This window comes from Bubalus kerabau, chromosome 7 (genome assembly GCF_029407905.1).
Source record: "Bubalus kerabau isolate K-KA32 ecotype Philippines breed swamp buffalo chromosome 7, PCC_UOA_SB_1v2, whole genome shotgun sequence".
Classification (NCBI taxonomy): Eukaryota; Metazoa; Chordata; class Mammalia; order Artiodactyla; family Bovidae; genus Bubalus; species Bubalus kerabau.
This window is the reverse complement of record NC_073630.1, coordinates 68,253,309-68,265,614: the sequence shown is the minus strand read 5'-3', so window position 1 is coordinate 68,265,614 and position 12,306 is coordinate 68,253,309. Positions and strand designations below refer to the sequence as shown.

Here is a 12,306-nt window from a genome sequence, read left to right as displayed (position 1 = left end):
GTCTCCTTATTGACCTCTGACTTCTGGAACATGTCCATCCCTGAGATGACAGGGTTTAACACGGCTGACTCTCACCTTCGTGGATATGCCTGCTGTGCTATTTGTGTATGGAGTTTCTGTGGTTGTTGCTGTTTTGCAAGTTTACTTTGACACCTGGGGTGTAGATAATGGTTTCCTTGTTGTTGACTTCATAAAGTTCTCTTTCCTCTATACACGAAGTCCCTAGAGGAAGGAAGCACACCTGTTCAAGGCTGCAACAAGCGGGGAGGGGCCTCCAACCTCGGCCGACGGGATGAGGGGCGGGGACCACGCAGTTCGAAGAGGCTGGCAGGGCTGGGTTACCGCAAGAAAACAGGCCAGTGGCCTGGCAGCCAGAGAGAATGGTGCTCTCAGAGAGCTGGGGCTGCTGGCGTGGGAGCGGCTGCAGCAACAGAGAGTGGGTGCGGGTCCCCCCCCCCCCCCCCACCCCGGGGTGCAGCGGCTGGCTGGTTGGCTTGCTCAGGTGGTACTTGTCCACCGCTCTGAGGAGCTACCCGCAGGTGGGCCTCGCAACTTCCTGCGCATGCCCAGTGAGGCGGGGCCGCGCCAACTCTCTTGATGCACAAACTTCTGGAACTCCTGCCGCCGGCAAAGGTTCCTATACATGGTGAGGTCTCAGCCCCAGACTTTCTCACAGCCTGCATAATAGCATTTGGGCTTCTTTGAGGAACCGAGGTCAGTGCTACTTCGGCCCCGTCAGTAGCCTTCTTTGAGGTCAGGCTTGCTCTAGCCTGGTTTCTTGCTCAGGCTCCAGCTCCACAGGGGCTGGAGATCAGGCTTGTTTCTCGCGGGGCTCGCTGGAGGGGGCGGTGGGGGTGGCTGCACTGCCGCCCAGGGGCGGGTGGTGGAGCGTGGTGGAGTGCAGAGGCAGGGCTTCCTCCTACAGGCCTCCAATTTGCAGTCTGCAAGGGCGTGCGGCTGCGCTTGCTGATTGAAGTCCTCTGGGACCCCTGCTACTGGAAAGTGGGAAGCCATGCCCTTGCCTTCTTGCCGCAGGGCAGCGTGATGTCAGCAGCTTCCTGGGCCCTTCTGACCATGTGCAATCGAGTACCCGAGCAAGGACAAGAAAGAAACAGAATCAACTTCTAGTTATAAAATAAGTAAATAATAGGGATGTGACAGTACAACATGGAGACTAGTTAATACTTTTTGTATGCTTAAAGCTGCTACGAGTGTGGATCTTCTCACCACAAGAGAAAAACCCAGCTATTTTTAATTCTTTATCAGGATGTTTTGGGAATTGATTACTAGAAGATTGCTGCGATCCCCTGTTGGGGTCATGTTTCTTTTTTTCCTTAAAGTTCTTGCAGCTGCTGTCCTTCCATTAGAAGTTGCAGGCACTTTCTCCAGTCTTTACTGGCTGACTTTAGGGAAAAAAATACCTTCCCACTGCTGTACTGGGGATTCTGAGGCTTCCTCAGTCTCTCTGTGGTTACACCTGGGTCATACTTCTTGCTTCTTCTTTTGGCAAAAATTTTAAGCTTCTTTCCATCTTGCAGTTCACCAGGTGGGTTGCTGACAGCTTCCCTTTGACTTTTCCAGTGGTAACTCTAAAGCTCAAATTTGTGGTTGCTTCCTGGTCTGCAGATTGTGGCTGATTTTCTGCAATGCTTACTAGCCATCTGCCAAAGCTTATTCTTCCTGCCATTAAGAGTATGTACAGGGAACTGGCCACACCGTTAGAGGGTGTGTGGGTGAGTTGCACAGAGCACTGGGGGTGCCCATGGGCAAGCTGGGAAGAATCACAGTTAAGCCTTCTCCAGGGGCTCTTGGATGGGCTTCTTGATGGTGCACAAGAGGCATTTAACAATTTCTGGATCCACATCCCTTCAGTGCCCTCTGCCACTCTCCCAGCATCTTCCCTGCCCCAAGTAGTACAGCTCATGACTCAGTTCTCTGGATGAGGTGAAAAAGAAATGATCCTCTGGGACTGCAACTCATTTGCCTGGGGAATCTTGAGTACTCATTCTCATACTTTCACTTTCCCCAAGTGAGAAATCATGGTCCAGGGTGGTCTTCTTTAGCACTAATGTGTGCTGCCTTGGGGGAGGGGTTGTGCAGGTAAAGTCAAACTGGCCTTCTTTCCCTTTCCAATGCATCCAAATTCATACGTATGTATTTTTTAACCTCCAACAGTTTGATGGAGCTACTCAACTGGATTCCTGGACTTCTGCAAAGGATCTCTCATCCATGGGTCTAACTGTTCTCTGGGAGGGCATGCTGAAGAGCAGGAGCCAGTTAACAAGGTATTGCAGGTTCTACCACCAGGACCAAGGTATGTATGCATAGTACCTGAAGCACTTTACGGTGATTGATGTGGACTGGGTCCCAGTGACACTGACGTTCTGAACAAACAGAAAACCCAGCACATTCTGGATGTCCTGATTTGATTTGTGATTGGTTGAACTTTGAATCATAGGAGTGTGATATTCTCATAACCACTGAAATTAATATTCCATGGATCCTTAAAATCAAAAGAAAACCAAGTTCAGTGTTATTTTTCTGTACAGCAGTCCTATTAGTAATTACTTATAAATAGACTAGATTATCTAAAGTTAAAAGAAGGATACTTGATATTGCTTTTGTGTTTATTGCCTTTATTACCCTTTGTGGTGCCATACGGACTTGAGTAAAATTGGTAAATATTTTTTATAGACTCCCACTGTCATTGATTCAATAGATCTATTAACATTTACTCAGTGTTTATTACTTTTAGTGAGTTTTCAAGAGAATATCATGTTTGATGTAATTCAAAATATTGAATATCTTCTTTTTGACTTTTCCAAAAGAAATAGGTTTATTATCATTTTTTAAAGTTTTATTGGAGTATATTTAATTTACAATGTTGTGTTAGTTTCAGGTGTCCAGCAAAGTGATTCAGTTATATGTATATTCATTCTTTTTTAGATTCTTTTCTCATGCAGGTTATTGCAAAATATTGAGTTGAGTTGAGTTCCTTGAGCTATACAGTAGATCCTTGTCAGTTATCTATCTTATATACGTGCTAAGTCGCTTCAATCTTGTCTGACTCTGCAATACTATGGATTGTAGCCCTCCAGGCTCTTCTGTGCATGGGATTTTCCAGGCAAGAATACAGGAGTTGGTTGCTATTTCCTTCTCCAATCTTATATATAGTAGTGTGTATATGTTAATCCCAGTCTCCTGATTTATCCCTCCTTGCCACATTTCCCCTTTGGTAACCATAAGTGTGTTTTCAATATCTGTAAGTCTGTTGAAGTTTTGTAAATAAGTTCATTTGTACCATTTTTTTAAAATGAGATTCCACAAATGAGTGAATTCATATGATGTTTGTTTTTCTCTGTTTGACTTACTTAGTATGATAATTTCCATGTCCATGCATGTTACTGCAAATGGCATTATATCATTCTTTTTATGACTAATATTCCATTGTATATATGTACCACATCTTTATCCATTTCTGTGTTGATGGGGATTTAGTCTGCTTCCTTTTCTTGGCTATTGTAAATAGTGCTGCTACGAACGTTGAGGTGCATGTATAATTTTCAAATTATGGTTTTCTTCTGATATATACACAGGAGTGGTATTGCTGGATTATATGATAGTCCTATTTTTAGTTTTTTAAGGAACCTGCATACTGTTCTCCATAGTGGTTGTACCAATTTACATTCCCCCCAAGAGGGTAGAACAGTTCCCTTTCCATCACACCCTCTCCAATAAGCCCCTTTATTGTTTGTAGACTTTTTGATGATGGCCATTCTGACTGGTGTGAGGTGATAACTCATTGTAGTTTTGGTTTTCATTTCTCTGATAAATTAGTGATGTCAAGCAGTTTTTCGTGTTCCTGTTGGCCATCTGTATGTCTTCTTTGGAGAAATGTCTACTTAGGTCTTCAGCCCATTTTTTTTTTAATGTTTTATTTTTTTGATACAGAATTGCATGAACTGTTTGTATATTTTAGAGATTAATCCCTTGTCAGACGTTTCATTTGAAGATATGTTTTCCTATTCTATGGATTGTCTTTTTTTTTTTTATGGTTTCCTTTGCTGTGCAGAAGCTTGTAAGTTTAATTAGGTCCCATATGTTTACTTTTGGTATTATTTCCATTACTCTAAGAGGTAGATTAAAAAAAAAAAGATATTGCTGTGATTTATGTCAAAGAGTGCTCTGTGTTTTCCTCTGTGATTTTTATAGTGTCCAGCCATACTTTTAGGTCTTTGATTCATTTTGAGTTCATTTTTGTGTATAGTGTTAGAGAATATTCTAATTTCATTCTTCTATATGTTGCTGTCCACTTGTTCCAGCACCAGTTATTGAAGAGACTGTCTTTTCTCCACTGTGTATTCTTTCTTCTTTTGTCACAGATTGGGTGACCATAGGTGTGTGGGTTTATCTCTGGACTTTCTATCCTATTCCATTGATCTATATTTTTGTTGTTGTTTTTGCACCAGTATCATACTGTTTTATTAAGGTAACTTTTTAGTATAGTCTGAAGTCAGGGAGCCCGGCTCCTCCAGTCCCATTTTTATTTCTCAAGATTGCTTTGGCTATTCAGGATCTTTTGTCTTTCCATACAAATTAAAAAAAATGTTCTAGTCCTATGAAAAATCCCATTGGTAATTTGATAGGGCTTGCATTGAATCTGTATTGCTTTGGGTTGCTGTTGCTTGCTGCGTCGCTTCAGTCGTGTCCGACTCTGTGTGACCCCATGGACTGCAGCCTACCAGGCTTCTCCGTCCACGGGATTCTCCAGGCAAGAACACTGGAGTGGGTTGCCATTTCCTTCTCCAATTGCTTTGGGTAGTCTAGCCATTTTCACTGTACGGAGTTACTGCTTTGTGCTGGATCCTAGTGTCTGTAATTTTATGTATGCCCTCCAGGAGTGGAGCCTCTGTTTCCCCCAGTCCTTGAACCTTCTGCACTCAAACCCCACTGGCTTTCAAAATCTGGGTGTTCCTCCTCCTGATTCCAGACCCTCAGGTGAGCCTGATAGGGTTCAGAATTCTCACTCTTGTGGGAGAACTTGTATAATTTAATTGTTTTCCAGTTTGAGAGTCACACACCTGGAGGGTGTGGGATTTGATTATGTTGTGACAGCACCCCTCCTACCATCTCATGTGACTCCTTCATTGTCTTTTGAATGTGAAGTATTCTTTTTTATAAATTCCAGTGGGTGTGGGGGTGTGTGGGTGTGTGTGTGTGTGGGTGAGATGGTTGTTCAGCAGTTAGTTGTGATTTTGGTGTTTTCTTGAGGGAAGATGAGTTTGAGCTCAAGTCATTTTACTTCATCATCTTTTCTCGAATAGAGGGCCTGCTTTTAGTTTGGGTGCTTGCTGTCTCTCTTCGGTGTGTGCTGGCCATTATCCCCTTGATATGGGGTGTGCAGTTACAGCAGCCCTTGTGCACTCTTGGGATGGTAGGGCAGCACTTGGCACCTGCTTGTGGGTCTCCTAGGCTGCAGCTGCTGTCCATGCTTTCCCAGTTTAGTGGGGGCAGTGCTTTTTGCCTGCTCGTGAATCTCATAGTTGCAGCCTATGTTCACCTCTGGAGCCCATAATGTGGTGACAACTTTGGAGAAGATATTTAACTCTCTTGGGAAATAGAAAAAAAATATTATGTTGATACCATAAACAGTGGTCCCCAACCTTTTTGGTGCCAGGGCTGACTTCATGGAAGAAAATTTTTCCATGGTTCAGTGGGAGGGATGGTTTCAGGATGATTTAACTGCATTATATTTCTTGTACACTTTATTTCTATTATTTTTACATCAACTCCACTTCAGATCATCAGGCATTAGTTCCCAGAGGTTGGGGAGCCCTGCCATAACATACATTTCCCAAGTGCTTCTTCTAACCAAACAGTGAACTGTTCAGGTATATTCACTGCATGCCTCATTGCAAAGTTGACATATAATATTTAATTCATGAATGAGAGTGAGATATGTCACTTGGAATGCAGTGGTTTTCAAAGCAATCTTCACAGAAGACTCAAAATCCTAAGGCCTCTGCATTAATCTTAATATGAAATGCAAATAACACATTTGAACAGTTGTTCTGCCTTAGGACAAAATATTTCTGACCTAATGCTAAAATAGGACTTCAGTATAAAGGCAAGAATGAAGGTTCTTAAATAAACACACAACAATAAATTTCATTGATTTTTGCCTGTACTTTAAATATTTATGTATACCATTAGGTTGTGATTCAAATGATTAAAATGTATTAGTTCATCTCGTTTCTGCATTTCAGTACATGATGGATACTCTTTGTGTCAACTAATGATTACTTTGCCTCTAGTTAACATGCTGTATTATTTTTGTTGTATGTTAAACTGAGTTCATCATATATACATATACTTATATGAAAGTAGAGAGATTTTTATAATTCACTAAAATGTTACTGAATTCTGATGTCAAGTAAGTTTGTTTTTCCGTTAGTATATACGTCACTTAGGGTACTTACAGTGGTGACATCACTGACTCTCAGAGTAACTTAAAATCAATTAATTTCTGTTCAAATTATTGCAGAAATTGCTCTTTTAGCTGACAAAGAGTAATAAAAGCTAACATCCTTCCTCAGCATCCATCTTAATTGCTTCAAATAACTGCTTAATTTATCTGTCTCACTATGAGGTTATTATGAATACTCTGGCCAGTCGGTTTCAGGTTCATTTCTGTAGGTTGAGGTAAATTACCTATCAAATGAGTGAGTAGCTTTTCTGAAACAGAAAAAAAAGGTTTTCATTATAAGGAAAAAGGATAATGCATTTTCAGAGGTAATAACACTCAGTTTCCATAGCCTGATTCTATAGCCTTATCAACGTCAGTCTATCCTTCAGGGATTTGGCTTCAAACTATACGCATAACCTCTGACAGTCTTGGGAGCTTTGATCTTTTTCAGTCTACTGCTGCTTTCTATACTCAGTAATATTTGAGGAAGTCGACTGTAGGTCCCAAGATTGAAAGTCCTTCAATTTCTGCAGTACAGAAAGAGCTAAGTGTTTTGTTGCCATGATGAAAACTCCTGAGCCCTTCATTGCTCTTAGTATAAATCTTATCATAACTCTTTCTTTTGGTTTATTTTCTTATTCTTATATCTTTCCAGATATATCTTTCAAAAACTCCACATCTAGAACTCTGTTCTTCAGTAATATTGAATTTTTTAGTTAAAAGTACTATAGTCATTTAACTCTGTTTCATTTGACTTCTGAATATGCTCGTCCCTCTGTTAGGACCCACCTATGTGCTTCAATGTCTTCACTAAGCTAACATATATAGTCACTAGTATGATTTTACCATATATCATTTAATCTGAGAAGTGCATTCCTCTGAAATAAAGCTGGCAGCCAATTGGTCAGCTTTTCCAGTTACATTATAAATTTGATCCTGTCCCTTTTTTCCCAACATTATATGCATACTTTATAAAATAAAAATAAAACACATATTAGGGCCAAGATATTAAGATGCCCATGAATATGAACACACGCCCAAGTCCGAACTCTGTATACTAAAGTTTAGGGCAAAGGTCTTCATGTTATCATTAGCAAAAGTTATACTATGAAGGCAGTTTTCAAATTCTGGAAACTATGGGACTTTCCTCTTTCTCATAGTTCTAGTCAGTGAAATGGTTGCTTTAACTTATAAAATTATGTATATGGATATATATTTTTATAGTTATGCCAAAATGTAGTGTGACTCTAAACATTAAAGTAACAGAATCAAGATAAGTTCTCCCCTTTATTCTTACAATGCTTCACAGTTTTATCCATGTCTGTGTGCTGTTTTTATATCCTCCACAATCCAATATAAGAGTTTGTTCCCACATGTTAATGTCAGTAACTGGATGGCCTCCTGATTTAGAGATAAGCAAATATGCTGACATTTCATGCACTCAGAAGTTAATAAATGTTCCTCAAATTATTGATAGAATCAGTTGTTCACTCTCCCTTGCAAAAATTTTAGAATAGTAAACTGATTCCTCAGCTATGCTCAGTGAAAATGTGTTAGTCACTCAGTTGTGTCCGACTCTTTGTGGCCCCACTGACTGTAGCCAGCCAGGCTCCTCTGTCCATTGAATTTTCTAGGCCAGAATACTGGAGTGGATAGCTGGTCCCTTCTCCAGGGGATCTTCCCAACCCAGGGATCGAACCCAGGTCTCCCACATTGCAGGTGGATTCTTCACAGCTGAGCCACAAGGGAAGCCCTTACCCACAGTCAAAACATAAAACATTTTTCATCTCCCCAGAAAGTTCCTGTGTGTCACTTTTCAGGCAGCCCTTCCCTAATCCCTGATTCAGACAACATCTGCTGTGACTATAGATTAGTTTTGCCTCCTCTAGAATTTTATATACATGATATATTAATTTCTGGAGGCATCTATAAAAAAAAAATAGCCACAAACTTGGTGGCTTAAAACAGCAGAGCATATTTAATTTATAGTTGCTCTGAGTAAATGGTTTTCTTAAATAGAAAATACAGAAGATAAATGTAGCAAAATATATATAAACACTGTATACTGAAAATACTAAACATTGGTAAAAAAAAAAAAAAAATCTTATTTCCCTTTTATTTGGGGAATCCATCAGAAGGGTACACCTGAAGGGAGTATTAACATAAAGCATGAGATTTCACCTAACATTTTTGGAGGAAGTGGGAATATATGGAAACATGAGAAAGAAGGTGGGTGGCCTTTAGGAGCAAAGACCAATCTTTTGAGCTAGCAAGGAAATGGGTCCTTACCACAAGTAAGGAAGGTAAGAAAATTAATCCTGCCATTTGAATCAGTTTGGATCAGATTCCTCCCTAGAGACTCCTGAAATGAGCACAGACCTAATAGATATCATAAGCAAAAGCAGAGAGATTTATGGTATATTAGACATCTGAAGATGTCTAATGGAGAAGGCAATGGTACCCCACTCCAGTACTCTTGCCACTCCAGTACTCTTGCCCTCCTCATGGGCAGAGGAGCCTGGTAGGCTGCAGTCCATGGGGTCGCTAAGAGTCGGACACGACTGAGGACTTCACTTTCACTTTTCACTTTCATGCATTGGAGAAGGAAATGGCAACCCTCCAGTGTTCTTGCCTGGAGAATCCCAGGGACGGGGAAGCCTGGTGGGCTGCCGTCTATGGGGTTGCACAGAGTCGGACACGACTGAAGTGACTTAGCAGTAGCAGCAGTATAAGAGACAAGAGTCAGAAGTTACAGTGTATTTACTTTCCCCTTTTATTCCATGGAAAAGCCAGGGCTTATATTCCTGATGCTAGAGGGAAAAAAAATAGGCATAGCAAATGTTGGCTGTTAAGTGCCTTTCCTTCTGTTGCACTTTTTCTCATGCAAGTGAGTTGTTCCAAATTTATGTCAATAATGGACACTCTTTAGATACAAAAGAAACAGAAACAGTACTTGCCTGTGTAAACAAAAGGTTAAAATGAAATAACAAAAGAAAAGGTAGCTGAACAAAATTAGCTTTTGGCTGATTTATTTGCATTCTAAAAGTGTTTTTTTTTTTTCAAACGGCTTATAATTTAAATTATAGAACTTTTATTAAAAAGTTTTATATGCCTCATTTTATTGCTGTAGAATTTAGAAAAGAGTAATAAATGATGGCTTACCCAAAATTGCAGCTAGAGAGGAGAATACTATAATCTGTAATAGAACCTAGGACCCCTATTCCTCTAAAAGTAAATATCTGTTTCCAATTTTAACAAAAATATAAATTACATTTCTATACATTATATTTTGTTAGATAGTTGTATTTATATTCAATGGTTAATCTGAAAATGTTACTTTAAATTGTATGGTAAAAATGCTGAACATTAATACAAAATATATTAAAACAATCTATTCATTGCAAAATAACAGTCATTAATTTCTCAACACTGTGTGATTCTTTTGCTTGCTTATTGAGCCTAGTATTTGACTATAGTGATAAAATGCATTATAAAAGTTATTACAGTAGTTAGTCATGAAGCAGCTGGTTTGGGAACTAAACCAGGCATAAATGCAGCAATAATCACAGAGTCCAGAGGACTAGTTTAATCTAAAATGAAAACTTTCTAATCATTCACATTTATTCCAAATTGAACTTACATGGTTAAAGAGTGTATCTAGAGAGTTTCTTTCATTAAAATTATCATTAACTTTAATTTTTAAAGATTATTCCTTTATATGACAAGAAGTATCTACTTAGAGACTTCTGTAAACCAATATTTGAATCGCTGTCAGGATTTATAATTGAAGTGTTTTAAATTTAATTATTGTAATTGCACTCCACTTGATGGTGTGAGTAGAGCTGACATGGGCTAATGTACATTTTGTGTCTGCTGATAGAGATCCCTGTATGTCTCCAATGCTGCATAATGTCTTGCTTAAGCATAGTTCTTTGGGAAAGTGGACAGAAATATGAAAAGCAAATGGGATAAAGAGAATAGTTAAAAAAGAAAAGAAATGAGAATGAAAACTCTTTACAGAGGAAAAATGAAGCGAATGATTTCTAGACTTCAAAGTCTAATTGCTACCATAAGATTGCATAGGTTACAGTAGTCTAATGTGGATTATCAACAAATGGAAAGTATTGGTTTGAGCAGACTTACATAGTGTTGGTATTTATGATAAAGAAACATGAGTTTAAAGAAGAACCCTCTAAACAGTGCTGTTGTTGTTTAGTCACTAAGTGGTGTCTGATTCTTTTTTTTTTTTTTAATTTTATTTTTAAACTTTACATAACTGTATTAGTTTTGCCAAATATCAAAATGAATCCACCACAGGTATACATGTGTTCCCCATCCTGAACCCTCCTCCCTCCTCCCTCCCCGATTCTTTTGTGACCTTTTGGACCATAGTCCACCGGCTCCTCTGTCTGTGGGATTTCCCAGGCAAGAATACTGGAGTGGGTTGCCATTTCCTTCTTCTTGCTGCTGCTGCTGCTGCTGCTGAGTCACTTCAGTCGTGTCTGACTCTGTGTGACCCCATAGACAGCAGCCCACTAGGCTCCCCCGTCCCTAGGATTCTCCAGGCAAGAACACTGGAGTGGGTTGCCATTTCCTTCTTCTTAGAGATGGCTTAAATGATACCCTCAAGCATAGCACTAAATTCTAGGTGAACATTAGTATTAAACATAATATAAAGATGTGCTTTATCAAGGCACTCCAAGTTTTGTATCAAACATCATAAATATTTTATAATTTGATAAACTTTGTATTATGTTATTTTGAATATGCCTATCTGATAGACATGAGCATGTGAAGAATCTTATATATTTATAGTAAAAGCTAACAGGTTTTTTTTTCTTATTTCTAAATGTTCTAAGAATATCCTTTTTTAAGAAAATCCTTTACAGATTATTTCACCCATTCCCTTGAAATTCATCTCAAAATTTTCCTGAAATACTACTAACCCTGCATTTTCCTAAAATATTAAAATTATTATTTAGTCTTCTAAGAAATTGAGAACACAATATGATGATATAATAATTGTTTAGTACATGGAATCCAAAAGTGAAGATATAGTTTAAAAATAAAATAGCTACAGATTTTAATGTTGGTTTCTAAAAACATTCCAGATATTTATGTGTGAAGTCCCTTCAGTCGTGTCCAACTCTTGCGACCCCATGGACTGTGGCCTGCCAGGCTCCTCTATCCATGGGATTCTCCAGACAAGAATACTGGATGCCCCCAGGCAAGGGCATGGTTGCCATGCCCTCCTCCAGGGCATCTTCCTAACCCAGAGATCAAACCTGCATCTCCTGTGGCTCCTGCACTGCAGGCAGATTTTTTTTCTTTTTTTTACCGCTGAGCCACTAGGGAAACCCAAGATATTTATAGCATGAGTTTTACCAAGACACTAATCAAATAATGAATACAATTTAGCATTATATAAGAGGTTTCCATTCTTTCACTATTATCACCATATTTGGTGGAGAAGGCAGCATAATGTAATAGTTCGTGGGACTTGGCATCAGTGAGATCTCTATTGGTATCTCATTTCTGTGGTTTATTGACTTTTTGAACTTGATGTTACTTATACTCTTGGGAAACATATCTCCTCAAATGCAAACCTTGGTTAATAAAGACTGGGTTATATAGAGGATTAAATATGTGAAGGAAATGGTATGTGAAATGGTGTCTATTTTCTTTCCTTTTACTTTCTTCATCAGGATAAGGAGCCCTTGTATATCTGAGAAAGGATGTACCCTGTTAATTTATGTGGCCCTTAAAACAATTTTTATAATTATATGCCTTGAGAAAACAAAGGGAATATTAGGAATAATAAGAGCATTCACTTAATGGCT

The 12,306-nt window shown here is 39.1% G+C and overlaps 1 protein-coding gene across 16 annotated transcripts in view; it reads left to right on the top strand.

Annotated features, from left to right (window-relative positions):
• Positions 1-12,306, top strand: part of LOC129657824 (uncharacterized) — a 238,042-nt gene continuing 225,736 nt past the window's right edge. For 5 of the 16 annotated variants that reach the window (XM_055588464.1, XM_055588463.1, XM_055588465.1 and 2 more), the window contains exons 1-2: positions 366-539; positions 2,176-2,314. In XM_055588464.1, the coding sequence (XP_055444439.1) occupies positions 381-539; positions 2,176-2,314 (298 nt within the window). In that variant the 5' untranslated portion in view covers positions 366-380. Of the gene's footprint in view, positions 647-2,175; positions 2,315-12,306 lie in introns of all 16 variants that reach the window. The other 11 variants (XM_055588462.1, XM_055588458.1, XM_055588452.1 and 8 more) reach the window with 11 other exon arrangements.